This window comes from Kockovaella imperatae (genome assembly GCF_002102565.1).
Source record: "Kockovaella imperatae strain NRRL Y-17943 chromosome Unknown BD324scaffold_1, whole genome shotgun sequence".
NCBI classification, from domain to species: Eukaryota; Fungi; Basidiomycota; class Tremellomycetes; order Tremellales; family Cuniculitremaceae; genus Kockovaella; species Kockovaella imperatae.
Window position 1 is genome coordinate 1,060,802 of NW_019028941.1, and position 27,998 is coordinate 1,088,799.

Below are 27,998 nucleotides of genomic sequence, written 5' to 3' on the forward strand. Positions count from 1 at the left end.
ACAAGATCGGAAAATCAACTTTTGGCGGCAAATTTTCGGAAAAGAATTGCGATGATCGGACATAGCATCTGTTGTCAGAGGGCCATCCTCAACAGTGTGTGCGGACGCACTGACAAGGAGCAGTAGTAGGTAAAGGAGTGTATGATGAGCTTTCACCACCTGTTATCTGAATCAGTGGCTTTTTGGTTCTTCTTCAGCGGTGCATTGACATTCTCTGTGAGGCCCATCCCACGTCGAAGAGAAAGACCTTAATTGTACCAAGTTGGTGGCGCCACTTGAGCGCTGAAGACTGTGTCCGTAGCGGTGTGGCAACCGACCCTCATAATCTACACGTGAGCTGTTACTCACCCTGTCCCTGAAGGCCGATTCCATCACTGCACAGGCGCATGTGAAATTGCACTTAGTACAGAGACAAGTCGTCCAAAGGCTCCGTTGTTCTGACTTATCCAAACTCGTTCCCTTCAGGTGTATCATCATCCCTTCCCACGTCCCCGTGGGAAGACGTCTATCTGATCGTTCCCTTCAGGTTCACAAAGTCCGATGGCATCATGCCATCGACTGGAGCATACATACATAAGTGGTGGCCCTTGAGCAGCGTCACCCAATTCTGCCTCCAACTAGCTAAACAAACGCAAGCCATGAATTCTGGCATTTCCGAAGTAGAGGGCTCTCCAGGGAGCTCTCTTGTCCTGGTCCGTTCCTCCATTGAACCGTGTGAGCGCACTTACACTCATCTGCTGATGGACAGACTACCCACTGCTGATGACTCTGGAAATCAGACTTACCGACTGAGCTGTGGTCTCTGCCCACAGACACAGCCTAATGAGACTCTGATCTCCATTCCCGAAGGCACCTCTGAAGAAGCGAAATCTCTCATCGAGAGTGCCCGATATATCTTCGGGACATGCACTGGCAGCTGCCAATCGCAGCTAATGGTCGATAATCCATGGTACAAGCAAGAAGCTGAAGTGCGATGCTGGGATGAGTTGACCACCATCCAGCAGCCAATGACTCTACCACAAGAGATCTTACGGTAGGTACGACTTCTGACTGAACATTACTGAGCTTGGCAGAGATATGGAATGGACCACGAGTGATGCTGTGATTGTCACCGCAGCTCCTAGGTCCGCCTTCCCTGCCAGCTTTGGGGAGATGAAGTCTATTTCGATTGGCTGGCGATCAAATAAGAATGAAGAGAATGATCAAGGGTCCAAGACTTTCCTTCTTATACCTACCCGACGAGAAGTACCTTATGGCCCTGATAGTTTTGGAGTTCCTGCGCCTCTACAGGTTACCGAGGGGCCTCAAGAATTGGCGGGGAATGACTTGCTCTCACCAGGCCAAACCAGACGGAGTTCGAGCATTTTGGGAAGAGTCTTTCGGAGACGATCTGACTCTCAAGCTCGAGCTCCAGGTCTCTCGCTCGATTCAATAACTTCGGGTATCCCAGACAGAATGTTCCGCTCAGTGATACTGCGGCCACTGGACCATATTTCCCGAAGCCATTCATCAGCTTCGGTCATGACCGCTCTCTTTGGCATGTCGAGACTTGCCACAGACAATGCGTGGAGCATAGGAAGCGGGCTCCCACGGGATGGGCTAGCCTCGACTAATCTCAATGATTCCGGAGCCCAAATCACAACATCAGTCTCAGTCCCCAGTGTTCAGGTGCATGGACCCGAGCCGGTGGAGCTCAGTGGAGACGTCACTCATCCAGTGGAATTGCCCGCTGAGGATTGGCTCGCTGGTTCTGAGAAGTCATCCTTCCCCTCAGAGCTGGATGGGAAGAGCACTAGTCTTCATGAGCTGCCTTGCTGAGACTCTGCATCCGATGCATGACCATGCAGAACCTGCGGAATGCAGAGATCTCGATGGCGCAGTAGCGATCAGCTCCAAAATCATGTGCCACTACAGAAAGGCGAATTCCGAATCTCGATGATTATTGACTGTTCTAACCATTTGAGTCTCCTCGAAGACCATGCAATGGATCGCTAAACGATCAGTCTTGCTGCAGCCTGGGATTCGTACATTCCAGCTCCAAAGGTTCTACTCCACTTCAGCGCAGGACGATCCTTGGCCCCTTCCACTGCCCCGCTCGCTCGCAGCTCGGCAAGGTCTCTTTCTACTTGCCCTCCCGGCTCCGCCCTCGGCCTGGCCGGCAAAGCTAGAGTTCGCCTCTCCGCTCTTGTCAGCGGCGTCACAAGTCTTCAAGCGCAACGGGCTTGCGGTCAACGCCTACTACGATGGCTCGGGTGCCGCAGAGCACCTTCCGATCGAAGAAGAAACATACCCAGCCCGGCTACTGTTTCCGGACGGGCGTACATTTGAGTATCCTGAGTTCCGTCTCGACTCACTGCAGGATCACAATGTCATGAGAGACGCCAACTACAAGCCCGATCCGGTCAAGGCTCTTGCCACATCGTCAGGTCGAAACGTAACAGGACTACAAGAGATATTTGTCTGTACTCATGGAGCAAGAGACTGCCGCTGCTCAGATCGCGGGGGCTCACTGGTAGCCGCTTTGCGGAAAGAAATTGAGCGGAAAGGAGCAGTCGATGCTGTGGCTGTGCGTGAGATTGCCCACGTTGGAGGTCACAAGTGAACGCGAAAGAAAGGACCTTGCTGACTCAGCAGATATGCCGCCAATGCTATTCTTGCGCCATCGCTGGACATGCTGTCCAACTTGACGGCAGAGCACGCCCCGGCGCTCCTGAGTCACATCATGACGGGTCGACCCTTGCGCAGCAGTCTCTGGAAGCATTGGCGTGGTCGTTACGGGCTGACTGAAGAGCAGCAAGGAGAGCTGTGGCACCAGGTCGACCCAGGCGAGGCCCAAACTGTCAGCAACGCCGCCGGATCCTCCGTCAGGATCCGTTTCGAAACATTTGAAGGGGACATCAAGGAAGTCAATGCTCGTCTCGGAGACAGTCTCTTGCAAATAGGGAAGGAAAACGGTTTACCATCTCTTGAAGGAGTCTGTGGAGGAAATCTCGAATGCGCCACCTGTCACCTGTATCTGCCTCCTACAGGTTCGCCTCCACCAGTACCTGAGCCGTCAGAAGAGGAGCTCGATATGCTAGGGTACGCAATAGATTATAGAGATGGCCAGAGCAGGCTCGGTTGTCAGGTAAAAGTGACGCAGGAGCTGGTCAAGTGGATAGAAGACGGAGGAATCATCAAACTGCCCCGGTATTAGAGGACCTCGCATAGCATTACATCTGTTGTACATTGATCAACCATTGTCCTGCTGTTGACCTTGCGAGATCAGGCCCGGCTGTTGTATCTCGCCATCAATTTTATGTCCTCGAGTAGTTGTTCCAGGATCCGCTGGTCTTCGTCTCCGTTATGATACCGTTCCAGACTGGGCGATCAGCTCCTGCATGAGTTTTCCGCTCACCTCGGTATCAGCGTCACAGCCTCTATCAGGGTTGACGGGCGGAGATACATGATTTGAGCAATCTCAAACTTGTTGAGAAACCCAGGTCGAGCCGAAAGTGCTCTGTTGTGAGGTCAGACGTACGTTGAGAGCGAGAGGGACCTGACTCACGTCCGCATAGACTCTACCATTTCTGTCGACGCATTTGAGAATTGATTGATGTATTCTGAGGCTGCTTTGTAAACTCTGCCAAGTGCTGTTAATATCAAGCTTCAAGCGACCTTTAAACTCGCTTGTTGTCCGGAGCTGGTGGAGCACCAGGTGCCGATCTCACTGCTTCCAGAACTGTCTTTACATCCATTGGTGTCAGAGCTTCCCCATCAGCAAAGTCTGAAGAAAGTTAGCGCCAAAGTCCTCGAGCACGGTCAACACTCGCCTCCAAATTGCAGCTTCGTTGCATCCTCCTCAACAGCCTGGCTCCATCAGACTACTTTGCCCCATGAAAGGGTACTCACAACAGCTTTTGTACGTTTAGATGGCCCACCGTACTGATGCATCGGCCCTCCGACGCCGTTCGCGGTCCTCGCTGTGCCATTCATGTTGGTCGTCCGTGAAGCTCCTCAACATGTAAGCTAAAGGGCTTAAAGACCTAGGTAGAACAAATTACGTAAAACGGATACCTCTTGCGTCGGACCGCGATTGACAGGTGTCATGTTGACCTTGGGAATCTCTCGTTGTCAGTTGTAGTGCATCAACTGCGCTGCCTATCTAGATCGTACTCCCAAGAAATATACCGGGAGATAGCGTTGGAACACGACGAGGTTGCCGACCAGTCCTTGTGCTTTCGTGAAATTAAAACTCGGTAGACTTCGAGGTCTGGTGTCACGCAAACGATCCTTGAGACGGGGGAGGAATATGCACTGGGCAGGGCCTATGATCCCGTCAAGGGATCAGATATAGGTCGAGGAGCGCCAATCGTCTCATATCAGTCATATTGAAGCCATTCATAATGTCTGCCCCAGCCTCTTTGCGCGAGACCTCGCCCCTGGAATCTCCCAGCACCTCTCTCTACAACACTCCCAGGAATCGCTCGTCCCCGGGGCTGGCCGGCTCCCCATCACGATATCCCAGGTCACCTGGATTGAACGCTGTTCCAGGTCCTTCAAGTTTCCGTCATTCTCCTTCCAGGTCTGCCCGGGCATCACCGGAGAAATCCTCTGGATCCAGTCGTTCGTCCCCGGGCAGGAAAGGGTCGAGACAATTAGGAGATTCGCCCCGAGTCTCCCCCAGTCGCGAGAGCTCATCGGGCATACCCCGAGTGGTTCCCTCACGCCCAGATTCCAGGAGTAAGCCTCCGACTCCAGCTCAGGGATCACCTCGGACGCCACCTGGTCGACCGTCGTCCTCGTCAACAACGCTTTCCAAGTCACGAAGATCGTCTGGTCAGAGACTGGGAGCGAGCCCGCAGGGACCTAGACGGCCGTCCACTGGAGCTGGTTCACCAAGGACGTCCTCTTTTCCCAGGAAGGGAAGCAGGCCCGACTCATGGACCAGTGATGGAACGCTCCCTTCCTCCTCATACCAGGAGTTTGGCGCACTGGACAGCTTTACGCCTGGGTCTTTCGAATCGGATGGCAAGTCACGCCTGCGTCATCCGACTGCTTCCCTACCACCCTCGAATATTCCTCGTCTATCTCCTAGCAAGGCTCCGTCATCTTATGTAGATCATCCTCGTAAGGGTAGCCCAGCCGGTACTTCTCCTAAAGGTGATTCAGGTCGAATCCTTACATCAGCCTCTCAGTCATCACTATCGATACCGGTGCATCCTCCAACTCCCGACATGCGCTCACCTTCTGCGATGTCGTTGATTCGGTCCGAGACACCGTTGACCCTGGGATCGTCTGCTCCGGACTCGCAGTATCTGGTGTCGCAACGAAATTCGGTGCACCTGTCATCTCCCAGTACATCCCCTCGAGCTTTGCAAATGTCTACGTTGGCGTCTGATACCCCTTATATATCCGAAGATGGCCACACTTCTAACACTGATAGGGAAGGCTCGGAGGATGGATCGCGAGGAATGCGCATCGATATCCCTCCTCGCAGGTCATCAATTGAACCCTCATCTCCTGCTAACAGTATTCGTCCGTCAATATCGCCTCGAGCGAGCTCAAGAACGGATCCACTGGCGACTGGAGCACCTTATGACGCCCTCTTGCGGAAGGATGACAGCGATACCGCCAGTTTCACGGATGGAACACATAGATCCAAGTCACCATCTGTTGTCTCCGTTTCTTCCATTTCACGACCGGCTCCAGTGCCGCTTGCGGATCGCAAAGCTCCTGGCCTTGCGGTCGACCCTGCCTTGTCTCGAAGGAGTATAGTAGGTGTCACTCCGCCAATTCCAGCAAAGAGTCCTTTGCGCTCTATTAGCAATCAGAATACTCCTGCACCACCTGCTGCTACCGAATCACCTCCCATTCCTAGTCCCATACCCGATCGTCCATCTACCTCCGCCACCACTTCCTCCAGTTCTGTTACGAGGGCTTCTGCCAGCGACACGAATCTGCCCGCTGGCAGGCAGCGGAGAGCCAGTGGTCAGCGTCGAGGGTCAAAGTTCTTTGAAATGGAGGAAGGGGAGTTGCCGAAACCTCCAAGCTCCCCTCGCCGATCCCTGGACAGTCCTCGTTCCAGCGATATCAGATTCACGTCCGCCGCCTACCCATCGATCTACTCGGTAGACGCGGGCCCGCCAGTATCTCGCCTATCAGACTCTGGACCGAGCAGTCCATGGATACAAACCGATCTCTCACCCTCAATCAGATCGGTCGAGCGGGTTCTGCACGAGCGGGATGATGAGAGGGCAGAAGATCTAGATAGGCGGAGAAGTAGTAATCTGGATGATGTTTGGGGTCGCAAGCGAGGCTCCGTGCAGGAGCGAGAGGTAGTTTCCGACGCTTTATCTGACCTCAAGGTGCGTTTTTTGTTTTGATAGGTTGCTGATAGTCAGCTACCGCCGCTCCCGCGGCTGCTGATGCCCGACGAAATGCCCAACTCTGGTCTGATGAGCGAATCCCCGGCTACAGCTGTGTCTGCTGCAACCATCCGCTCTATGTCCTCTACGACTGCCTCCATCGGGCATCCTGCGACCAATGCCGACGGAAAGGCTGGCCCGAAGAAACCAGTCCGTTCACCGTCAGCTCCGATGTTGGGCCCAAATCAGAAGTCTAAGGACTCTTCCGCTCCATCCTCTACAGCGCTTTCACGTACTCAGCTATCGGCGGATTCGAGACGGCTCTTGCCATCGGCAATCAGCCGATCGCCTACCGCTCCATCCCTATCTCCAAAGCCATCGACTCCCAGTGGGTCCAAACGGGCACACCTGCTTCGAGAAATCGCAATGACCGAACGAGCTTACGCCACCGACCTCGCTCTGGTCCGTGACGCCTATCTCTTCCGGGATCCAACGTCCACACCTCCTCTTTTGGGGGATCCTTCCACCTCACCTGTCAGCCCAATCCATTCTCGGCAAGCGAGTGGATCAAATCTGAACCTTGGTGAGGGAGCTCGAACCCCTCTGTCGTCCAGTCGTTTGCCCCTTGGCGTAGACGCAGCCATCAACGTGATGGGCTATTTTGGACAGCACCCACACCATGCCGCGGCAGGCTCCGGCTCACTGCTCAGCCTCAATCCTAGCGCTTTGGCGAGCAAACGATCGTCCTTCATCTCGATCTCGGGCGCGTCCGTGACTGCTAAACGTTTATCCAGCAATGACATGCGTGTCATTTTCTCCAATATTGATCACTTGGCAGCTGGAGCCGAGGAAATGGCGACTGCGCTTGAGTTGGCAGTGGGGCACGACGAAGCTGCTTCGGCCCGCGAAGGTGATGGCGGCAACGATACCATAGGGGAGGCATTCATCAGTGTTGTAAGTCAATTTCCGTCAAAATTGGCTGATCCGTCTAGCTTCCGCGACTCCGGCCGTTGTACCTCTTTTACTGCGCACGACATGCTGCAGCCACAGATCGCCTGATTGAGCTTCAGGCAGACCCGGCTTACCAGGCATTCCTCAAGCAGTGCTGGGAGCAGATCAAGTCTAAGACCCACGCTTGGAATCTGGACTCGATGCTTATCAAACCAGTGCAACGGATAACGAAGTATCCGCTTCTTTTCGATGACCTATTGGCGTGCACTACTCCCGTCCATCCAGACTACTACAACATCCGCTCTGCTGCCGAGATGGCTCGGTCCCTTGCGGTCGAGATTGACGAAGAGAAGCGTCGAAAAGACGCTGTTGCATATGCCTTGGGACCCAAAAAGAGTCTCAGCGCTACCAGCCCGGCCAAGGAGAGCGGCAAGGCCAAAGCCTTGAAGCTTTTCCGACGTGACAAGAGCTCGGCAGGCATGTCTTTGACCAACTCGTCCTCCACCTCGACGGCAAGCGAGACAAATGCGGCGTTGGAGGTCTCCGAGGCGTCCTTGTCCCTGATGAAGAGTTTGGCCGAGCGTCTGGAGGAATACGAAATCGTCGTGAAACGTATGGGCAAGGAGATTGTATTCTGGATCGCCGCAGTGAAGGAAGTGCTGTTTGCCGAAGATCAGTTGGTTCACGCCTGGACTCGAGTCATTCGCTTGGAGGATCCCAACGTGCCTGCTGACCGACTGGAGGCTTTCAGAGTAGTTCTCAAGGATGCGCTGACTGGTCCGTGGACTGTCCTTGTGAGTTCATGAGCCTCATCGTTTTCTCATCAAGCCTTTAGAATGCCGAAATCAAGGCCCAAGTAATGCCTTGTCTGGCCAAACTTTTGCAAGCAGCTGTCAATCCGCGACGAGTAATATCCCGCCGGGACGCCAAGCTATCAGAATACAGCCGATACGTTACACAGCGAGACAGTCGTCGGCCCATTGACAGAATGCTGCTTATATCCGCCCGAGACTTTGTGTCGCTTCACGCTCAACTCGTTCATGAGCTCCCCACGTTCTTGGATGGCTATGCCAGATTGCTAGATATTTCCATCACGGCTTTTGCGCATTGTCAAGCTCGGTATCACCATTCGGTGAATGCTATCTTTGAGTCATTCAAGCAGCGTTGGTTCGCAATTCCTCGTCGCAAGTCGGCTTCCATCGAACTATCAGATCCGCCAGCCAAGCCGGGAACGGGCAGAGACATTGTCCAAGGCTGGCATCAGGATTGGTCACAGTACAATCAAGCTCTTGACCATTTCAATTTCGGACAGCCTTGTGAGTAAGCTTAATGGTGCGTAGCTAACCCCTCAGCCCGGGCTTTGCCGACTCGCCTTGCCAGTTTTAACGGCGCCAATACCTTACCGTCCAACGCAGACGACAAACCACCCAGTCCACCGAAGAGTAACTCCTCGCGAGCGCGTGCCAATTCACTTCGTCCATCGTCTGCGAGCCAATCCCCTCAGATCGACGGCTACAGACGTTCGCAAATGACCGACACGCAAACGAAATCTCCTCGTACCCCTGGTGGGCCACCTTCGAAATCTGACCTCAGCGCTCGGGCCTCCAGGCCCTCCAGTGCTTCGCACCTCGGAGGTGACCCCTCGAGGTACTCTTTCGGCCTGCCAAAAATCTCGTCGGACGAATCGGGGAGAATCTTCGAGGGTCTTGGATTGTCACCTGTCAAGTCATCCACGAGTTCGACCAACCGAGCGACATCTGATCCCACCGCGTATGCAGATATCACTCTGCCTCGCGCTAGACGTGATGGGACAGGGTTAGGTTTAGGTCTACCCTCAGAGAACACCGAGAAAGTAATCAGCAAGGCGTCTCCGAGCATTGCACGTGCCACGTCCAAAGAGAAGGTCGATGCGGCGGAAGGATGGAGGAAAGAGCCTGTCTTGTACCAATGCGCCTGCGTTGCCGATTTGTGAGCTGGCCGTTTGACCACAACTGAGTCACTTCCAGTGACATTCGAGTTTGGGGCAGCAAAAAGTATCGAGGTCTCCGATTCCTATCGATGAAGGTCGGTGATTTGTTCGAGTGAGTCGATGCCTGCATGAGCGATCACTCACAACTCAGCGTATTCTACGAGGTGGGCCGTATCGATGAGCTGCCAAGCTTTCCCTACCCTCAAATTGGAGTGGAGAATGACGGTGTCTTGGTGAGTCGGAAATCCCCTCTTTCAATGCTGAGACTCTCAGGTCGGGCGCAGCGAAGACGGATTGATCGGTCTCTTGATATGCAGCTTTTTAGAGCCGCTCAGAGACGTCTGACGCAATGGCACCCAAACGCATACGTTCCGTACTAGGACACATAATGCATAGTGGATTCGTGGCGAATGAACTCGGCAAAATGAGAAAGTCTAATGAACCAGGTCCTCTACAAGTGTCAGCCTGATTTGTAGATTGCTCACTCACCCCAGTCACGCCCTTTGGTCGCCATGAGAGCCTCACCTGTCATCTTCTTGGTCGAAAAGTATCCGGCTTGTATCTGAACGTAAGCGAAAATCCGCACGCAAAAACTCGCCTTGGCATCAATTTCCACACTTCCATCCTTGGGAATGAGATGCTCTGGGATCTCGTACCTGTTCTTGACCGTGATACCGGAATTGATGATGGCGTCATATTTCATGTTGGACATGGAGATGAGGTTCGTGATATGCTTGATTCCCAACCAATGCAAGACGTCGGGCATCAGTTCCTGATGTCGAGCATCCTTGACACCGGCAACACGTTCAGTGTTGTTAAAGTACTCTGCAGCAGTATCTCCACCACGTTTGCGTCGGTTGTAGACCATGTACTTGATAACTTCGCCCAGAGCTCGACCTTCTTTCTGGAAGTAGACCACGACACCTACTCCGCCACGCTGAGCGCACTTGATGGCTTCAGCTAGACCAAAGATGAGGTAAGGCCGACACGTGCAGATGTCACTTCCAAATACGTCGGAACCGGCGCAACTGTCGTGCGGTCGACAGGTGATCTCTGTATTCGGATCTTGTAGTTTGGCTGGGTCGCCCATGATGTAAACGGTCATCCCGCCGACAGGTGGCAAGAAGATCTTGATATCGGGGCGGGTCAACAGTTCCGGGTACATGCCTCGAGGGATAAGCCATTGAACCCGGAGTCCGACTCACCTCCAGTGTCTTCAAAGAGAGTCCTCCGCAATGTAGATTCTTCGATACCCATTCGCTCGGCGATTCCGGGTAAAAACCAGACTGGATCAATAGCTGCCTTGTAAGTATTGATTTCGACACCTTGATCAACGCCGGGGAAAGCTGCCAGTTCTGACGACTTGATGACGACTTCACCGTCGACGGGAAAGTCGCCCTTCCTAGCAAGGTCGTCCAGCTCTTCGATTTTGATGTGCGCCTTGGTCTGAGCGATCGTGGGTCTGACGTCGAGTCCTTGCGCGTATTCCTGAATAATCAGTCCACATTCACCTCGTTCTCACCTTTTCCCAGATCTCCTGGGACATGGCACCGAAAGGATCAAACGAGACAATCTTCCAATTCTTCTGATTTCCCTCCTCGCCTTTGCCTGTTCCATCGCCAAACCAGCCAGGCATGGGCGGGAGCTGGAAGGGCGGCTGAGTGTTTCGGAGGTCCGGTCGCCAGTCCGGTCGCAATTCTCCCATGGCGATACTCAGGGCTCGAAAGATGGAGTATGAGCCTGCATGCGCACCAATGGCATTTCGGAGGGGCAAGTTTGACTTTATCCTTGAACAAATGACCGGACCACGATCCTGACCGTTTGCTAATCGGTTAGAGATTTTCGCTCAGGGAACCCACGTCCACCTCCCCAATTGATCGGGATTGGATTGACTCCAGCTTGATTCGGATAGGCTGAGATATCAGATTGGTCAGGACGTCCAACCTACTTGTGAGAACTACACGTGACGGATACAGTCCTTCCTTCTTGCCCTCTGAATCTTTGCGTGGAGGGGTTGTTGCCCCCGGCGGCGGCATGCCCTTGATCCCATACGCAGCATTAGCTGCTCCGCTCCGGGGTGTAGCGAACCCAGTGGAAGGAGATGTAGAGAATGACGCCCTTTTGCGAAACGCATCGACCCCTCCTCCAGTACGCGGCGAGGGGAGTCCGTGGCTCAACGAATCAGCAGGATTCGTTGGCGACCCAGGAGTAGAGTTGGGACCGGGTACGCTCGCCGCTGGTCCGCAAGGAATATTGTCTGTACCCGTCAAGATAGGTGAAGGAGGCGCAGACGTGTCAATGCCGCCTCCGGCAAGCGACCGATTGGGTGTAACTGATGTCGAGGGGCGGGAGGCAGTTAGAGTAGAGAATGGTGCGGCCAGGCCGTTACTGGTTGTTGAGCGCGCTGTGAGGGCGTCCACCTAGTAGAGCATCAGTCAGATCGCGAGCTGTGACTCACTTTGCTGGCAAGCTCCTCATGAGACTTGCTGAGATTCTGTAAGAGTCTGAGGATCTGTTCCAATTCTGGCGTGGACATGGTGGGCTGCCTCACGGGTAACACAGTAGTCTGATGAGGAATGGGCCGAGAGCAGGTGGCACAAAGGCTGTGGAGACTCTTATAGATAGCCTAGTCCGTCCGAGAGCTGGGATACAGCGTCCGCCTTCTCAGCTAGTAGCTAGTAGGACTTCGACGAAGGGAGCGAGGTGACTCTGAGGAGACTGAGACTCGATAGGCGGTTGCCCATCCAAGGATCAGGAGGTGCTGGATGAAAGGAGGGTTTCAGGAGCAGACGAATATGTGAGCCAGACGTGGGTTCTCTGTTCTCGTGTTACGGCGCAGAGTGGTTAGCAGACGAGTTTCAAGTCAGGATTGTTATCTCAATCGTGGTTCTGTCCTAGCGCGACGAGCGAAGCGTAACCGGCAAGCCGGAGCGAGCCGCCACCGGCGCCTCGGATCCATAAGCAGCGGCGATCGTCGTAGAAGCAGCTGTGAGTTGGTGTGAACACTTTGTCGGAGACATCTTGCACTTGAATCCACCCTTTAGACGGCCATCAACGCCGTCAACGCGCCGGCAGCATGCATGTCGACTGATACGGCTCAGAGGACAGCTCGATAGGGGGCACTGCCACGTGCCACAACGTCATTCCAGTTTTGTTGTCGCAAAAGGGGTCGGTTGACTTCTTTCGACTTCGACGTCCAGCTCGAGATCTCAGTCATGCAAGGGAAGAAGGGTCATACCCATTCTGCTTCTTCCTCGTCGCATAGTCTCCCACCCCGATTCACGGTCCCTCCGATGCCGCCCACCATACATCGAAAGCTTTCTCTTGTGGTTCGAGATGACTGCCTTTTGATCGTTCCGAGAAAAGATGTCCACGGAGATGCTGGTTCGATTGGGGACAGTGACAATGATGAGAGGGGGGTCAAAATATCGTGGGGTCTCAAGGGCAAGGTGGAATCTTGGGAGGGTCGCGTGCAAATCCACGACGACGAGGCCATTGAGCTTGGCGGTATACTCGGTCTCGTGAGACTTTGGGATGGTGAGTGTAATCAATCAGACTAGGGCTCAACCTGTCCAGCTGCTTATTTGCTTGTCTTTCTTCCATCCTTACGCCCTCCCTTTCCTCTCTTCCGCGACCACGTCAACCCCAAAGTTGGCGAGGACACTGATGAGCGAAGAAGAGAGGCAGGTCCGAGCTCGCACTTGGTTCACTGCCTTGCAGATGTGCACCCTATACCTCTGACGCATGATCTGGCGGTTAACGCCATGGACAGACTCAAATCGATACAGGTAGGTGCCTGCGTGGGTCCTGCTGAGTATTTGAGTTAAAACGAAGGGCCAAACCTGCGAAATGGCCATTCCTATCGGGTCTTAATATCAAGGCGCCTGCCCCAACGGAAGGTCCCGAGGAGCCTGCTTCCGAAGCGTCGGACGACTCGGATGATGATGGGGAGAGTAATTTTGCCGGAGGATCGGCCCTCTCGTCTCAGCCTAGTCGAGACAGCAGCGTTGCTCCAGAGGCAGATGAGAGCCCCCTCAAGCTTCCGGCCACGCAGGACGACATGAAGAAGCGTTTTAGTATGGGCTGGGGCAAATTCACCTCGCAGCTTGGGGCGGTGCGAGCCACAGGGAACCAGCCAAAGAATGGGGAGCTGGACGGTCTGCTACGCGACTCTCATATCGTAGATCCCGAGGCTACACCGCGCGCACCGGAATGGCCCGAGCCAGAAAGCAAAATGTCCGAAGAGTCGGCTCGGGCCCATCCTCCACCAATGGATCCGCCTCAGCGCCGCCAACTCGAGACCAAAATCTTAAGGCAGATCATTCGAGAATTCACCTCGGGTGCATTCTTCTACAGCTTTGATTTCGATCTGACTCACACCATGCAGCACAAACGTCGTCGGTTGGCCACCCGAAAAGCATCCAGTACGGCTCTGCAAACACTGTTGCCAAAGTCGCCAGAACTGGCGACTGAATCATCAGGCACATTCCCTCCAACAGCCTCGGAGATCCTCGGCAAGGCTGCCAATGCGTCGGAGACGTTTGTGATCGAGGACGATTTTGTTGAGCCCGATGTGCAGGTGCCTCTTTGGCGTCGTGTGGATCGTCGATTTTTCTGGAACGAATTCCTGCTTCACGAATTTATCGAAGCTGGTCTACATTCCTTCATCTTGCCCATTTCTCAAGGCTGGATACAGTCATCGAGCTTCAATATACCGATATCGGGCAACGTTTCGGATCCAAGTGGTGGTGTTGTTCCCGTAGATCTGGTGGTCATTTCTCGCAGGAGCCGAGATCGAGCTGGGCTCAGATTCCAGCGTAGAGGTATCGATGATGACGGACACGTGGCAAACATGGTGGAGACAGAGATGATCGTCAGGGCCAAGGTGGGTCACATTCGGGACAAAGCTCATTCCTCAGGTTGAAGGTAAAGCCTCACTGTTCAGCTTTGTGCAAGTCAGAGGGTCCATTCCGTTGAAGTGGTCTCAGAGTCCGTACTCTATGAAACCGCCGCCGGTACTTGATCAGCCCGTGGATCAGTCCTTCTCTGTAGCAAACGTCCACTTTGACGATTTCGAGAGTCGTTACGGGCCTATAGTGAGTCCCCAGCCGCAGCGCAGCTGATCAGTAGACCATCGTAAATCTTGGAGAGCAATCTGGCAAAGAAGGCGCCGTGACCAATGGATATGGTCAATTGGTGGACAACCTGGCTCGGAAGGACTTGACGTGAGTGAGATGCCGGATCGAGCTAATGGCAGTTATCACGCTTTTGACTTTCACGCCAAATGCCATGGCATGAAATGGGAGAACATTTCAGAGCTGGTCGAAATGCTGGACTTTGGGGAGATGGGATACCTCTGGTCCCTGTCGGGAGAGTCGATCCGCGAGCAGAACGGAGCTTTCCGGACCAAGTGAGGGTCGATTATTACGCAAGCTGATGCCAGCTGCATCGATTGCTTGGATCGAACGAATGTGGTCCAATCGGCTGTCGCCAGACACGTGCTCTCGACGATGCTGACTCAGCTTGGACTGATTCCGGACTCATCCACGAGCAATATTGAGGGAGTCTTCAATGATAGTGAGACGCCAGGACGACCAATGCTGACCTGCAGTCTGGGCCAATAACGGAGACATGCTGAGCTTATGCTATGCGCATACGTCTGCACTCAAGGGCGATTTCGTGCGAACTGGAAAGCGAGACGTCCAAGGCATGGTAGGCCGCGATGTCAATTGAGCTTACCATTAGCTGCACGATGGAATCAGCTCGATCAGCCGAATGTTCTATGGGGCCGTGTCGGACTTTTTCGACCAAGCAGTCATTTCCTTTCTCCTCGGACATCGTAATCTTGGCGTCTTTAACGAATTCTTGGAGAATTTAGAGAGCTCAGATGCTTCGACGTTGATCAAGTTGTCACGCGTCCGAGCGGCAGCGAGTGGGTGGACTGACTGACTCGCATGCGCTGACATAAAAGTCGAGACGAGCTCGGCGCGAGTCTTGGAGGAGGACGAGCAGAGAATCGCGGGATGGACAATGCTGTCACCTGAGGACCGGAACGTCAGGCTCACGCTCAAGCTGGAGGAAAAGGTTTTGCTTCTGGTTCGTGATTGTGGCGAGCAGAGCTGACGGTCAGACGAAAATCAATTTGTACGTTGTGTCGTTCAATTACTCTCTGGAGAAAGTGGTCGGCTTCAGCCGCATCCCACTCAAGTCGATCACTTCGATACAAAAAGGTAAGTGACGGCTGTTGTCGAGCTGATTCAAGGCGCGTACATTCTTTCGCCACTGCAGGAAGCGGGGCGCGATGTTTCAGAGGTAAGTGCTTTCATCATACGATCACTGACAAACTCAGAACGCCGGCTTCATCGTTTCCTTTTCACCCGTCCACGAGGACACCCGGTATAGCACGTACTCGCTACGTAATCGTGCTGGGCATGGTATCGGATCACCCACCACCTCGCCGGAGGTGAATGAACTCGAGACCCGACAACGAGATGATCTTGACCCTCACACCACTGAATTCTTCGCCTTCAAGATATTGCCCCGGGAATTCGCCGTTCGACCCACCTCGATTGAGGACAGTGAGACGGACGACGAGGGAGGGGCAAATGAGACTTGTCGACAGGCCGCAGATCGGATCGTCAAGCGCATTTCTGATCAGTGTCGCCGTGTCAACCCACTGGACAAATTTGTCATTGACAAGGACGTCGTCAGGTGAGTGACAGAATTCTCATTTCACTGACTTGGACAGCTTGACAGAAGCGCAAAAATCGACATCACTATTACAACGGGTGGATTACGCCTTCAAAAGGTTCTTGTGGCTCTAAGTCGCTTGACGTTTGCTGTGGTCTTCACGAATTTTATGCCATTTACGACCATCCTGCACGTTAGTGGAATAGAGGCTACGACTCACTTCAAGAACTTTCAGGTCAATGTCAATCACCTTGACAGCCTCATCTGATCCGTCAAAGCCACCAAGTCGACCTCTGAGCGGTGCCCAGACGCCGCTTCCTCCAATGAGGTCCTTTTCATTGTTTCCACCGGCGTTGCACATGATCCATACAGTTTCCGTTTCGAAAGCTCTGGCAAAGCATAGGGCGGAAGTCAACTGGCGCTCATAGTCCTCGTCATGCTCGTGGTCATTGATTGCTCTTTGATGCCATGTCAACAGTGTCTATGCCGCTCACTTACGGCTCGCTATCTGTTCCGAGCCAGTAGATTGGGCAGAAGACTATGTCCACACTCTTGTCCGTTAAGGATTGCGCGGCGGCGGGGTGTGAGATATCCCAACAGATCAAGAATCCGGCCTTGCCCCACTTTGTGTCGAACACTTCGTGAGACTCTTCTCCAGCCGTGAGATAGTCTCGTTCCGGGTGCCAAAGGTTCTTCTTGATGTATTCTCCGAGGACTCTGCCGTTCTCATCGATGAAGAACGCGGTGTTGTGGAGGGTCGGTTCGGCGACTTGTTCATCGCTCGGTGGGTTGGCTTTGAGATACTCGACCCATTCTTTGCGTGCTGCATCGGATGAGGTGAATGGGGAGACGGATGGCAACGCTGCGCTGTGCGACGAAGGGAGTTTTCCGTGTACGATTGTACCGACGATGGAAATATTGTGCTTTTTAGCCAAGTCTTGAAGGTGAGCGGTCAGATGATCAGAGGACAGGCAGAGGTACTGCAGTGAGCGGTAGTTGTACGTATGGCTCACCTGACGTCCCTCGTTGACGATCCCCTGGAGGAAGTATTCTGGGAAGACGACTACATCTGCACCTTGCTTTGCGGCAGAGGCTACGAATTCAGTGGCCTTGTCGAGATTCTTTTGAACGGATGCGAACGGATGATCTTTAGAAGTCTCAGGGTTGTAAGTTCCTTCTGGACCATTGATAGGGGAGTTTTGAGCCAAGGCGATTCTGAGTTTGGTCTGTTTGCTGGACATTGTGAGATGATAGATGTGGTGAGAGATACGAGTGTATTTCAATCCCTACCTACCTTTCGGGATTGCCGGGTTTCGAAGCGTCGGCTACAGCGACGTGGGCGGCGCGGGCGGGCAGCGCCGTTCAATGCGAGCCGTTTGCCCTGACCTCTCTATCTATACTCCATTGACGACAGTACACGATGAGCTCTGCAGAGCTGCCACTGGCCAAGTACGCGTCCAATGTGGTCTTTCTCAGCTTCTTACTGGGTAGCACGACCCTGTTCCTTCCTCGAACCTCGGTATCCACTGGAATGGTTCAGAGATCCTCTGCGGACAGACCTGAACACCCGTTCCTCATGCCGTTGACCCTGGACCCACTACGGACGATGTTGTGGCAGACAGGGGGTACCATGGTGGTGATGGCTTGGTGGGGAACCCGATTGAGAGCCTGGTGGTTTCCTAGAGCGAAGAAGGACGGAGTGAGAGAGAAGGGGGAAACGATGGGTCAGGTCACGGTGGTGAGCTTTTGTCCAAACTGAACAGGTATCTAACGGACATAGCGAATGGGTAGAAGTCTCGTCATGACCATCCTCGTCTCACTCTTGATAATGCCTCTTCTCATGGCTCTCGGTGCGCCACTAGACGAGTGAGCTTGAAAAACTATGTTCTCTGCTAAGGCTAGATTCCTCCCACACACTTATCTCTTCGCTCTCCATCTATCAAGCTTACTGGTATGGCCTGTCATTTACACCTTCGGTATCCCTTCGATGGATGACAAGGGACTTTACTCGCGTTTCAGACTCGTCAAACTGTTGTGCGAGCTCACGTGGGTCATCACCACGCCCGGATTGCAATTGACGAAAGTGCCGAAACGTCCTTGGAGAAAAGCATCACGTACCCTTTCGCGGGCACTTTGATTGGCGCTTGGTTGGGTGCGTTTGTGATCCCTCTAGATTGGGATAGACCCTGGCAGGTGCGTTTAGAAGGACATTGCTCAGCTCATGACGTAGAGCTGGCCTTTAACGACCACCTTTGGATCCACGGTCGGATTCATACTCGGCGTCTGGACCACCTGGGCCAGCTCTTCGTTCCTTTCCATGGTGACTGAAGGCAAACAGCTTCGAGAGAAGCCTGAACCAAAAACCAAAACCAAAATCAAAACCAAGACAAGATGAATGCATACAGCTGCTACTCTTGCAGCTTGATTAATCTTAACCAGATTGTCCCCATCATACTCTTCTCCCTTACCACTTCCCAAGGTCCCATCGTTGCCCGGTTTGGATCACCACCTCCTAACCTCTGTTCCAGCTCCATCTTCCCCTCCGCCGTTCCTTCAGACTCCAGCGACACCATGCCTTGCCATTCGGGTGCGGCGTTATCCCCGGGACATACTTCAAAGCCCGTCACATGGAGGTAGCGCTTTGCACTGATTCTCGCTCCGGACGTCGTCGTCACATCTCGTCGGTCGAATGCCAACCGTATCGCACCCATGGCCATGATGCAGTAAGGAGCGAGATTGAGGAAGATGATCTGTGGGGTGGGGAGAAATGGATAATAGTAGGATGGAGGGATGGAGAATGCGTCGAGATATGAGGGCAGATGACCCGTTTCACTGTACTTGTATTCTAGCGGGACGAGTAGGTGCTTGATGTATGGGACGAACAGAAGGACGTGTTCCGTGTGTTTTGGGTATTTGATCGCCGTATTCACCTGACATCAGTAAAAGCAGGAGAATCGCGACTCACGACAAGGTCGCCCAACTTGAGCCGTCTCGTGGCGCCACACTTGTCGAGCTCTTTGACACTCGCAGCAGCTCCTTCGGCTGACGGCCATCTCCTGACCCGCTCGGATAGGGGCACAAACACTCGGAGTATCGGCGCTCTGCCGATGGTATACGGCGGAGGACGCTCAAAAGCCTGCTCGAGACGCGGTGGCGGCGTGGAACTCAAGAATTCACCTCGATTGGGAAAGGGAGAGGCGGACTTGGGATTTACGGGCGAATACCCACCAAACTCAGACACACGATTTGATCGACCATCCGATGAGGCGAAACTGCTCCGGTGAGAGTTTTGACCCGGCGTAGGCGCCATCAACCCCCCGGGAGATCTTGCGGTAGGTACGGGAGGCGCATTGCGGTCCACAGCGAAGGATGGTCGTGATGCTGGACCAATCGACATGCGAGGTTGATACGTGCCTGAGGGACTACTGGCCACTGAGAAGATGGATCCAGGTCGACTCGAGGTGCCTCCAGACATAGTCCGCGTCCGCGTCGAAGAAGGCGCGTCGCCGTGGCGCGTGAACGTGTACCGCTTCGCCGCTGGAAAGCTGACCGGAGGCAGCTCACGCTTGCCGGGCATCGGCGCAGCGAGGGTGGCGGAACTGGGGGAGAGGGCAGCCGCATCTTTAGCATTGACGCTATTGGCTCGACGTCGGCCAATCCCAAAGGACGAAGTGGAGATGATAGAGGAGCGAGAGTTTTTGCGGACCAGTTTCGGCTTGGGCGACGTGGGAGGCGCAAACGAAACGAGCTCCTCCTGGGGCTTGGCGGCTAGAGGCTCTGGCATGACGATCTCGACAAGACGTTCCTGAGCTTTGGGAGGTGGACCTCCATTCCGAGCACTTGGAGCGATACTGCCGCCGTCGGATCCGGCTCGACTGGGTGCCCGGGATCGAGGTATCGGCAGATTCATTGATGACAAGCTATTGGCAGAGTGAGAGAATGACAATTGCACCATGGGAATGCTACTTTCGTCCTCAAATGGCAGGGGTGTAGGGTAGGGGAATGCTGTAGCAGGGAGATTGCGCAGGTGTAAGACGATGAGCGTGTGTGAGAGGGAAAGATGCGAGAGAAGACCGTGCCATTGGGGAGGATAAGTACAGTATGTTGCGGGGTCATGCAGCAGCGATTCGACTGAATGTCAGGGACAAAGCTACGATGTACTCACCGAAACCTTCCCACACGGTCAGATTTGGCCAGCTTCGACCCTTCTCTCTGTCCACTGACAGAGCCCATTCATTGAGGATCCATCTCCCTACGAGCTCTCCACTGAGCTGCTTTCTGACTTCATCCGAGCATCCTGTGAGTGAGAGGAACGAATTGATGGTCAGCCACGGCAAGAAGGAGGACTGGATGGTCGGAAATGAGAGAAGGAAGGCCAGACTGGGTTTGCCAGATCGTTTCAGCAGGTGTCGGTTGGAGTTGGATCTGGATTGATTTGAGATTTTGCGCTGACGCGCGATGGGGGATGTGGGTGACATGGCCATGGGAGATGAGAATGAGCTCAATTGTTGTGGGAGCGCGGATTCGGACGTTTTCACCGGAGCGAGGAGGGAGGGGGCACCTCCAATGGGTGGACCGCCTGGGGGAGAGACATTCTGACGACTCGGTGGAGCCCACTGATCGAGCGGCTCGCGAGATGGCGTTAAATCTGAACGAGGATCGACCAGCGGGGGCAAAGTCGGTGAGCGCGAAAATTCAAACTGATATGGCTTGACAGAAACTCGCTTCTCTTGACGACTAGGCGGGATCAAGACTTTGGGTCGTGGCTTTTCAGGCGATTGCTTGTGTGGGGGGGAAAAGTGTCCATTGGGATGCGGAGGTGTCTCAGGAGTAGGAGCAGGTGCTCGTCCGTTGGGCTGAGCGGGTGGTATTACAGGAGGGGGAACATACCGGCTGCTGCTCTGCGAGGGTGCGTCACTAGGTGAGGCAAAGCGCGGGCCATTGGTCGGGACAGGTGCACTGGGAGGAGAGGGAAAGTGGCGTGCGTTAACCTGAGCGGGTGGGTCTCGTCTACTATTTGCTTGGACAGGTTGAGGGGGGGCAGAAAAGTCGACAGGCGCAGAGGGTTGCTGTCCCGGTGGTTTAGGCAGTGGTCTCGATGATTTTCGCATCTTGTCCGAGGCTGGCGGAGTGGAGCTTTCCGGAGGCGCCTTTGACGACATGGCCTTGGCGTACGCGCTGGCCTCGGACATCCCACTCGGGGTCTCGCTATTGGTGCGAGTCACTGATGGCATAGGGTTTTGGGTGGGGGGAAAATAGGAGGATGGACCTGCTGTACGCGGACTGCCAGCGGGATGAGTTGATCTAGGAGATTGTTGTGGAATGTAGGGAGGCATTGGATCAGATGATCCCTCGGCATCTTCAAATCGTCCGGACGTGTTGGAAACGGATCTAGGCATGCCGGCGGGAGGATTCGGTAACGCGGCCTTGAGATTGGACATGTTCATTCCGTTTTGGGGCGACGACCTGCTGCTATGCGGCGAAGTGATCTGAGTGGGGACATAGTTCTGTTTCCAGTACGGTTCTGATTTGACATCGTACGGGCCTGTTCCATGATGTTGAGCGTTCCGAGGTGGAGATGCGAGAGCCGGATGGATAGGATTACGAGTCGGTGTGCGTTTTGGAGTGTGGGGGGATTCGATGGGAACGCTTGGAGGAGATCGACCCATTTGACGGGGAGGTGTTTGAACCGGCACGTTGGTAGTACGATTCTGCGTCCTTGATGATTTCATGGGGACGTGGGGAGGCATCGCAGGTGGCATGGGTGGAAGCGGCCCATAGTCTGTGGGTTGACCTTGGTTTGTTTGGGCGTTTACCTTGAACACGTTTGGCGCAGCTCCAGCTGGCAATGTATCGTAAGCTGGGCCAGCAACCACTCTTGCGTCCTTTCGCAATGTCCCTGAGACTGATCGTGGAGCTTTGTTGCCATTGGAAGAAGAAGATGAAGATGATACTTGAGCTTGAGCTTTGTGAGCTGAAGAAGAGAGAGATAGTCGCCGGAAGAATCCCTTCTTCTTTGGACTCGGTTCGTTGGCCATGATGTTGTCAGCGTCTTTCGGTGAGATGATCTTCTTCCAGTCTGCTTCGTTCGGTAGGCTGAGACTGGGGTGATGGATGAACCGCTTGGATGTGTGGTCGGCAGAAAGAGGTCGAATCACCTGAGTCATATCGAGTGTGCGTTGAGATGAAGAGTAGAGAGACACAAAGTCAGCATCATCCAGAGGGTCAGCACCATCTTACAATGACGTTCGAGTAGTGGTTCCTGAAACACAGACCCAGTGTTACAGGTCAATGGTCCAAGCGACGATGATAGTCCAAAGGGTACTGGTCAAACATGGTGGCGAAGAAGAGCGTCTGTCATCAACAGGATTTCTGTTGAGCTATGGTTCCTCAACAGGTTGATAGCTTCTCAGCGGCGGCGAGTCGAGTCGGTAGGCTGACGATAGTCATGAACAGCGGAATGAGAGGAGATGGGAAGGCGCTTGGCGGTAGGCGAACCGGCCAACAAATACTTTACAACTCTTAGATACTGCAGGACAGACCCGTCGAAGGCTCTGTCCTGGACCCTCGCTTCGCGATCGTCCCCTCTGGCAGATGGATGCTTGTGATTTGAGACGTTGAAGTCAAAGCAGCGTTACAGTTGATAAAACTTTGTCAAAAATGCCGTGACGTACCAGGAAGGAAGATCGCTGTTTTCTGTGGCGCCAGGCATTTGTTACTGTTATTGGTGCATTATACTCGACTCATGGCATCATACAGACCAGGTATGCTAAGTGATTCTACTTTCAACCCACCATCGCTCTGTCTCGCACTCAATGGGCAAACACTCATTTCCTTGTATGTCGACCAAACGTGTTCGACCGCTTCAATGACACTGGTTGAATCAATGAGGAGAAGGAATATAGCGTCGAACCCGCCAGCTGCCATAATCAGCAAGGTCAGAGAGAGAGAGAGAGAGAGCGCGCCTACCTCCCGGAACGCCTCCTCCGATGACTCCAGGGATGGCGGTACATGTATCGAGTAGACGTGTCTGCTCGGGCGGTTCGATGGGAACTTGCGAGAGGGAGGACATTTGTTGAAGGTACGAGCGAATGAGCTGGCGTTAGGAGGGTCAACTAGGGGGATCTCACTTGGAGTGATTCGGATATACGGGCGAGAGCGGCGTGTACTGTGAGCTCCGGATCGAGCTGAGAGTGAGCGCCGGCTAGAGTACTGTGTTGACTCACCTTACGCCCAGCACTCGCGATCTGCTGGTCATATCCCGAAACCTTTTCCATCTCCGACAAGTCTCTCAATTGCTCGCCCAAATCATCATTCGCCTTGCCTAATTCATCCCACAGCTTCTTTGACACCTCTACATTCTCCTCTCTCCACTTTAGCACTTTGCCGACGAAAGACGGTGTGTCAGTGCCAGCATCCACATCGGCGAGTAACAGCCTCAGTCCCTTTGGTAAGCGGAAGGGGATGGCCTGATAGTCCCAATCGGGGGACCGCAAGAGTGGTAATAACGGGTCGGATGCCTGTACAGACGACAGGATGGAAGGCGAGAACCGCTTGTACTGATGTGTACCGTAGACCGCTGAGGAGATATCGAACCCACTGCCTACTTTGCCTTGCGCCGTACAATGTGATAATTGAGCAAGATTGTGAATCAAGTCGATGGACCGAGATGGACCTGCTTCAGGTTGGATGGTGACGGCTTTGAGATGTTGTAGAACGGCCGCGGTGATGGAAGTCACCAAGGCGGCAGACGATCCGAGACCCGTCTTGTTGGTTTGATGGATCGGTCGTGGCAGGGGTGAGAACGGGGTGAGAGAAGCAAGCGATGAGAGAGTACGCGGGCGCGAGCCAAGCTTGATGTCAGCGCGAATATCTTCGACCATCTCACCTGCTCTCGCTGAGAGTAGAAATCGTTATCGGCCAAGACGACAAGGTCGAGACTGTGTTGCAGCTCGACACCCGATTCGAAAGCCACTTGGAGTGCTTTGGTAAGCGTGATTTCGATGAACTTGTTCCTCCCTGCTGCTGAGGATATCGAGGAAAGTTTTACCAGTCCGTCTTGACGCTCTACATCGTATGACCAGGTAGACGAGCTCGTTGGAAATTGGCCTGCTCGGACGTTGATCCGTGGTGGACGGTGTTCATTGTCCAACACCACGCAGTAGAAGCGTGAAGAAGTTGAGACGACCAGTCCAGAGTATGCGCGATCCAAGACGAGATATCCACCTGCCAGTAGTACCTTACCTGGCGCAGAGACCACCGTATGACTCGTCGAGCTCCTCTCCATGGTTATTTGGTTGCTAGGGGAGGCCGACCGCATCGGAGAGATCATTTTGTAAACAGCCACGTGCAGTCTTTTTCCCACGGTCGTCGCCTCCGCATTCCCCAAAAATGACGCCTTTGAATTTTCGGGCGGAACCTCGAAGATCGTTGCTTTGTTGTTCAATCTTCATCGACGAACGGCCTCGACAGATAATAAGAAAGGTTCGCTCCGACAGTTCTTTGCGCTATATAATGACTCTGAGGTAGACTGCACCATGACACATCATCACACGTCACCGATGCTTTCCCAGCGATCCCCATCGCCACCTCCTCTCAATCGTATCCCTCTCCCACCTGGCCATTTCCTCGCACTCCAGCCATCCTATGCGCAATCGACGGATCTCTTCCCCTCTGGAGCACCCAGTACAAGTGCTCACGACTCGAACGGCCTGGCACCCAATGTCGCCTCTCTAGCTTCTGCCGATTTCGAAGTCGATGTCAGGACAGGGTTCTTGCCACTGACCAAGAATCTTGAACGGTTGCCTGCGCCATGGGATATATGGGAGGATGCGTTTGACGCTGCTAGAGGTCAAGGTGTGGGTGATGGGTTAATGCTGGCTGGTACAAGGCCGAAAGATGTGGAGTGGAGGCGTGCTATCGAAATGGTTAGTCTTGACGATTAAATGTTTTCTGATATATTTAGATGCCTGTGCTTGACACGAGGGGATTGGAGAGATCAATATTGCTCATGCGCCGAGCTCACCTCGTCTTGACGTATATTCAGCATTTCTATGTCCACTCTTCGCCACCGAGTCAGATCACACATGTCATCCCTCAGCCCATCGCCTCGCCTCTCAAACCTGTCTCGACTTCGCTCGGTCTGCCACCGGTCGTCACGTATGCCGATACGGTCCTGTACAATTTTCTATCCACCGATCCCTCTCAACCCCCACATTACTCTCTCAATCCTCCGAGCCGTGCCGTTGGGTCTTTTACAAACACTAAATCGGAAGAAATGTTTTATGTCATTTCGGCCCAATGCGAGATTTCTGGGGCAGCCGCTCTCAAGCTCATGCGACAATCGCTGGACGAGTTGTTCTTGGCAGATGCAGTGGCGTTGCAGAGATTGACAATTTATCTGACAAAACTGGCCGTCCTCATTGACCGCATTGGAGACATTACGCTGTCAATGATGCAGCATGTGGACCCGGAAGAGTTTTATCACCTCATCAGGCCGTGGTTCAGAGGGAGCGATGACGGACCAGACAGTCGTCCGTGGCAGCTGGATCAGGGCTCGACTTCCAACACCAAGCTCTACTCTGGTCCGAGTGCAGGCCAAAGCAGTCTCATCCACGCCATTGATATCTTCCTGACGGTCGACCACACCGATCGCACACCCGAGATCGCACCGGTCGATCCAGTCACTACTGAGGATGTTCATATCATGACGGATCACACTCCTATCTCCACGGAACGACCGACCATCTCTGTGCCCATGGAAGCGACGTTTGTTCAACGCATGTTGGAGTACATGCCACTACCTCACCGGACTTTCTTGCTCCACCTTTCGACCCATCCGACTCCTCTCCGATCCTTGGTGATTGAGCATGCGCAAAGTCAGCCAAGGCTCGTCGAAGCGTACGATGGCGCGTTGGAGGCATTGAAGCGGTTCAGAGAGAAACACATGCGGATTGTCAGTCTTTTCATCGTTCAACAAGCGAGGAAACAGCCTTCAGAGAGGATCAGATTGTCGCTGGGTCAAACGGAGCAAGTGGTTCAGGTAGAAGATGTGAGGGAGCTCAGAGGGACTGGAGGAAGTCCACTGTTCAAGTTCTTGAAACGGTGCAGGGACAATACGACCAAGGCGATGATCGGGCAACCCAAGGGACCGACCTATGAGCTGAAATAGAATACCTTAGCAGGGGAGATAGAGTGAGGCGATTGTATCATGCTGCATGTTTGGGTTATAAGCATTTCGGGCCCCTGTTATCAGGCCGGGTGAGCACAAGGAGAAGGATTTGTTGTGCATGTGCATGGAGTGCGAGGTTGACACCGGACTCGGCACGAAACCCTCTCGCCACCAGGCTGCGTAGCGTCATTCGACGACGGGGGAAACCTGGTTGGATGCGAGCCGAATGCTGTGAACTTGGTGGGCTGCTCGGGCAGCGATGGACTTGCTTGACATCAACCGTGATTCATTGCCAGTTGCACCCTTTTCGCATAGGCCATCTTGTCCGACTGACTGATCTCTGCTCTGGAATTCATCAAGTACCCCTTGATACTGGTCTTGGAGAATTGACCGGCCCACCAGTCCTGATTCGCTTCCAGTTCGTCGATTGCAGCTTTGAGCGATTTGGGAAGAGCCTTGATACCTTGTTCTGCGGCCTGATCCGCCGACATGCCCATCATTTCGTCGATGGTTCGAGCCGAGGGAGGTGAAAGTTGTTGATCGATCCCCTCGAGACCGGTACAGATGATGGCTGCGAGCTGGAGATACGGGTTACAGAGGTTATCTGGCATTCTGAATTCCCAATGAGCCGTTCCACAGTCTCTGACAGGTGGAATTTTTCCAGGGGAATGGTATATCCATCCACCGCCGTAAGCGCCTTGTCTCGAGTAGGAATCGTAGCCTCCGAGAAGAAATGCCGTAGTTTGATTCAGTCTAGCCATGACGCCGGCCAGGAATGAATCTGCGAGATCATGGCCTGCGATGGACATGTGTATGTGTTGACCTGTCCCCGGTCCAGCTTCAAAAGGTTTGGGATGACACGTCGCATGGTAGCCATGTTTCTGGGCGACTTGTCGGATTATACTCATGCTGTAGAGCAGATTGTCCGCTGATTCGAGGGGCGAAGAAGGTGAGAGGGTGATTTCAAATCCGCCACCGTGGGGCGGTGAGCACTCTGCGTGGTAGGTCCAGACGGGTACCCTGTTGGCTTCAAGATGTTCGACGGTATCGTAGACGACCTTGAAAGAGGGATCCTCCATACCGGCTGTGGAGAATGACGCGAGGGGAGTAGGTAGAGGCGCTGTGGCATCCGAGGAGGCAAGGAGGAGGAACTCGATTTCCCAACCGACTTTGATGCCGAGGCCGTTCTTATCAGCTCGATCATTGACACGCTGGAGAAGTTTTCTGGGGCAAGCTGCCCAAAGATCATTCTCGTCACGCAAGGCGTTTGGACTGGTCACAAAGCACTGGACCATGGCAACTTTCGGGTCAATCGAAAGGCGTAAGGTCGTCTGATCTGGCACCAAATGATTTGTCTCTTGGTCCTTGATCGCTTCATAGAGTAGCTGAGTGTATCGTGTCTGACCGAAACAGATGGGCCCAGGGACAGAAACACCTCCGGATTGGCCTAGAGCCCGCGCGTGACGGGCGGTGATACCCTTGGAGTACTTGAAGTTGTCATACGCTGCAAAGTCCACTCGGATGTGCTGCACCTCGGGATGGAGGTCCAAGAACTGCTTGAACAGGCTCATGGTGTACATTCTAAAACAGGTTATTCAAACTATCCAGTCGGTACCTTTAAATCTTGGCGCAACTCGAAAGCCCATCAGATCTCGGATCCGATCATCCCACGTGGCCGAACATGACGATCATGGTCTGTGCAGGAAAGAGCATAATCCGGCATCGGTCAGCGACTTCCAAGGACGTCAGCAGCAGCGGTGACACCGATGCAGCTTCTTAACCACTAACGGAGGGGGAGTCCTTCCCGAATGACGTGTGGCACTCTCCTCTCGCCCCGACGCCAGCTGTTCCCAACAACTCGATAATTCTG

At 53.8% G+C, this 27,998-nt stretch overlaps 12 protein-coding genes across 12 annotated transcripts; 6 read left to right on the plus strand and 6 right to left on the minus strand.

Annotated features, from left to right (window-relative positions):
* The first annotated feature begins 356 nt into the window (after nt 1-356).
* On the plus strand, nt 357-1,863 carry BD324DRAFT_612510 (hypothetical protein). The gene is made up of 3 exons (XM_022014400.1): nt 357-712; nt 749-1,033; nt 1,074-1,863. Exons 1-3 carry the CDS (start codon nt 549-551, stop codon nt 1,816-1,818), a joined length of 1,194 nt encoding a protein of 397 aa, XP_021874582.1. The 5' UTR covers nt 357-548; the 3' UTR covers nt 1,819-1,863.
* A 115-nt stretch (nt 1,864-1,978) lies between these two features.
* On the plus strand, nt 1,979-3,196 carry BD324DRAFT_647808 (Sucrase/ferredoxin-like-domain-containing protein; the record flags this gene model as incomplete). The annotated part of the gene is made up of 2 exons (XM_022017720.1): nt 1,979-2,598; nt 2,635-3,196. 2 exons carry the CDS (start codon nt 1,979-1,981, stop codon nt 3,194-3,196), a joined length of 1,182 nt encoding a protein of 393 aa, XP_021874583.1.
* Nucleotides 3,197-3,230: 34 nt separating this feature from the next.
* On the minus strand, nt 3,231-4,009 carry BD324DRAFT_27104 (HRDC-like protein). The gene is made up of 6 exons (XM_022012339.1): nt 3,892-4,009; nt 3,813-3,849; nt 3,670-3,766; nt 3,548-3,622; nt 3,398-3,499; nt 3,231-3,361 (listed from the first exon to the last, which is right to left on the minus strand). The coding sequence occupies exons 1-6, from the start codon at nt 3,973-3,975 to the stop codon at nt 3,265-3,267; spliced, it is 492 nt and encodes a 163-aa protein (XP_021874584.1). The 5' UTR covers nt 3,976-4,009; the 3' UTR covers nt 3,231-3,264.
* A 91-nt stretch (nt 4,010-4,100) lies between these two features.
* BD324DRAFT_612521 (hypothetical protein) lies at nt 4,101-9,643 on the plus strand. The gene is made up of 8 exons (XM_022014401.1): nt 4,101-6,347; nt 6,384-7,301; nt 7,340-8,092; nt 8,134-8,614; nt 8,651-9,266; nt 9,305-9,379; nt 9,419-9,500; nt 9,541-9,643. Exons 1-8 carry the CDS (start codon nt 4,386-4,388, stop codon nt 9,610-9,612), a joined length of 4,959 nt encoding a protein of 1,652 aa, XP_021874585.1. The 5' UTR covers nt 4,101-4,385; the 3' UTR covers nt 9,613-9,643.
* BD324DRAFT_612526 (GTP cyclohydrolase N terminal-domain-containing protein) lies at nt 9,644-12,143 on the minus strand. The gene is made up of 8 exons (XM_022014402.1): nt 11,726-12,143; nt 11,216-11,687; nt 11,127-11,180; nt 10,790-11,091; nt 10,473-10,755; nt 9,866-10,434; nt 9,757-9,829; nt 9,644-9,718 (listed from the first exon to the last, which is right to left on the minus strand). The coding sequence occupies exons 1-8, from the start codon at nt 11,801-11,803 to the stop codon at nt 9,702-9,704; spliced, it is 1,848 nt and encodes a 615-aa protein (XP_021874586.1). The 5' UTR covers nt 11,804-12,143; the 3' UTR covers nt 9,644-9,701.
* A 339-nt stretch (nt 12,144-12,482) lies between these two features.
* Nucleotides 12,483-16,091, plus strand: BD324DRAFT_647812 (SacI homology domain-domain-containing protein; the record flags this gene model as incomplete). Its single annotated transcript, XM_022017721.1, has 14 exons — nt 12,483-12,804; nt 12,844-13,055; nt 13,091-14,152; nt 14,187-14,363; nt 14,398-14,492; nt 14,525-14,677; nt 14,711-14,844; nt 14,879-14,979; nt 15,013-15,199; nt 15,239-15,363; nt 15,398-15,497; nt 15,530-15,579; nt 15,617-15,978; nt 16,016-16,091. 14 exons carry the CDS (start codon nt 12,483-12,485, stop codon nt 16,089-16,091), a joined length of 3,156 nt encoding a protein of 1,051 aa, XP_021874587.1.
* Nucleotides 16,092-16,151: 60 nt separating this feature from the next.
* Nucleotides 16,152-17,198, minus strand: BD324DRAFT_647813 (carbon-nitrogen hydrolase; the record flags this gene model as incomplete). Its single annotated transcript, XM_022017722.1, has 4 exons — nt 16,152-16,166; nt 16,208-16,415; nt 16,456-16,937; nt 16,971-17,198. 4 exons carry the CDS (start codon nt 17,196-17,198, stop codon nt 16,152-16,154), a joined length of 933 nt encoding a protein of 310 aa, XP_021874588.1.
* Nucleotides 17,199-17,377: 179 nt separating this feature from the next.
* BD324DRAFT_647814 (hypothetical protein) lies at nt 17,378-17,827 on the plus strand (the record flags this gene model as incomplete). Its single annotated transcript, XM_022017723.1, has 2 exons — nt 17,378-17,695; nt 17,738-17,827. The coding sequence occupies 2 exons, from the start codon at nt 17,378-17,380 to the stop codon at nt 17,825-17,827; spliced, it is 408 nt and encodes a 135-aa protein (XP_021874589.1).
* Nucleotides 17,828-18,325: 498 nt separating this feature from the next.
* On the minus strand, nt 18,326-20,134 carry BD324DRAFT_27762 (hypothetical protein). The gene is made up of 2 exons (XM_022012360.1): nt 18,923-20,134; nt 18,326-18,887 (listed from the first exon to the last, which is right to left on the minus strand). The coding sequence occupies exons 1-2, from the start codon at nt 19,910-19,912 to the stop codon at nt 18,366-18,368; spliced, it is 1,512 nt and encodes a 503-aa protein (XP_021874590.1). The 5' UTR covers nt 19,913-20,134; the 3' UTR covers nt 18,326-18,365.
* A 2,555-nt stretch (nt 20,135-22,689) lies between these two features.
* Nucleotides 22,690-24,244, minus strand: BD324DRAFT_647816 (ribosomal protein S5 domain 2-type protein; the record flags this gene model as incomplete). Its single annotated transcript, XM_022017724.1, has 5 exons — nt 22,690-22,877; nt 22,927-23,053; nt 23,088-23,144; nt 23,184-23,810; nt 23,846-24,244. The coding sequence occupies 5 exons, from the start codon at nt 24,242-24,244 to the stop codon at nt 22,690-22,692; spliced, it is 1,398 nt and encodes a 465-aa protein (XP_021874591.1).
* A 274-nt stretch (nt 24,245-24,518) lies between these two features.
* On the plus strand, nt 24,519-26,128 carry BD324DRAFT_575093 (Indoleamine 2,3-dioxygenase; the record flags this gene model as incomplete). Its single annotated transcript, XM_022013105.1, has 2 exons — nt 24,519-24,884; nt 24,923-26,128. The coding sequence occupies 2 exons, from the start codon at nt 24,519-24,521 to the stop codon at nt 26,126-26,128; spliced, it is 1,572 nt and encodes a 523-aa protein (XP_021874592.1).
* Nucleotides 26,129-26,265: 137 nt separating this feature from the next.
* On the minus strand, nt 26,266-27,994 carry BD324DRAFT_28118 (hypothetical protein). The gene is made up of 2 exons (XM_022012371.1): nt 27,917-27,994; nt 26,266-27,861 (listed from the first exon to the last, which is right to left on the minus strand). The coding sequence occupies exon 2, from the start codon at nt 27,706-27,708 to the stop codon at nt 26,404-26,406; it is 1,305 nt and encodes a 434-aa protein (XP_021874593.1). The 5' UTR covers nt 27,709-27,861; nt 27,917-27,994; the 3' UTR covers nt 26,266-26,403.
* Between the last annotated feature and the right edge of the window lie 4 nt (nt 27,995-27,998).

Bases quoted from the DNA above. Each gene is read 5' to 3' on its own strand.
- BD324DRAFT_612526 (XM_022014402.1), bottom strand. From the start codon at position 11,803: ATGTCCACGCCAGAATTGGAACAGATCCTCAGACTCTTACAGAATCTC. The intron at 11,181-11,215 runs GTAGGTTGGACG...CTGATATCTCAG, and splicing joins GTCACGTGTAGTTCTCACAA to CCTATCCGAATCAAGCTGGA. The intron at 9,830-9,865 runs GCGAGTTTTTGC...GCTTACGTTCAG, and splicing joins GTGTGGAAATTGATGCCAAG to ATACAAGCCGGATACTTTTC.
- BD324DRAFT_28118 (XM_022012371.1), bottom strand. From the start codon at position 27,708: ATGTACACCATGAGCCTGTTCAAGCAGTTCTTGGACCTCCATCCCGAG.
- BD324DRAFT_27104 (XM_022012339.1), bottom strand. From the start codon at position 3,975: ATGAATGGCACAGCGAGGACCGCGAACGGCGTCGGAGGGCCGATGCAT. The intron at 3,623-3,669 runs GCGAGTTTAAAG...AGCACTTGGCAG, and splicing joins CCACCAGCTCCGGACAACAA to AGTTTACAAAGCAGCCTCAG. The intron at 3,362-3,397 runs GTGAGCGGAAAA...CTGATCGCCCAG, and splicing joins GCTGTGACGCTGATACCGAG to TCTGGAACGGTATCATAACG.
- BD324DRAFT_612521 (XM_022014401.1), top strand. From the start codon at position 4,386: ATGTCTGCCCCAGCCTCTTTGCGCGAGACCTCGCCCCTGGAATCTCCC. The intron at 7,302-7,339 runs GTAAGTCAATTT...TGATCCGTCTAG, and splicing joins GGGAGGCATTCATCAGTGTT to CTTCCGCGACTCCGGCCGTT. The intron at 9,267-9,304 runs GTGAGCTGGCCG...AGTCACTTCCAG, and splicing joins TGCGCCTGCGTTGCCGATTT to TGACATTCGAGTTTGGGGCA.
- BD324DRAFT_612510 (XM_022014400.1), top strand. From the start codon at position 549: ATGCCATCGACTGGAGCATACATACATAAGTGGTGGCCCTTGAGCAGC. The intron at 713-748 runs GTGTGAGCGCAC...GCTGATGGACAG, and splicing joins GTCCGTTCCTCCATTGAACC to ACTACCCACTGCTGATGACT. The intron at 1,034-1,073 runs GTAGGTACGACT...TGAGCTTGGCAG, and splicing joins CTACCACAAGAGATCTTACG to AGATATGGAATGGACCACGA.
- BD324DRAFT_27762 (XM_022012360.1), bottom strand. From the start codon at position 19,912: ATGGTGCAATTGTCATTCTCTCACTCTGCCAATAGCTTGTCATCAATG. The intron at 18,888-18,922 runs GTGAGTCGCGAT...TACTGATGTCAG, and splicing joins TCAAGTTGGGCGACCTTGTC to GTGAATACGGCGATCAAATA.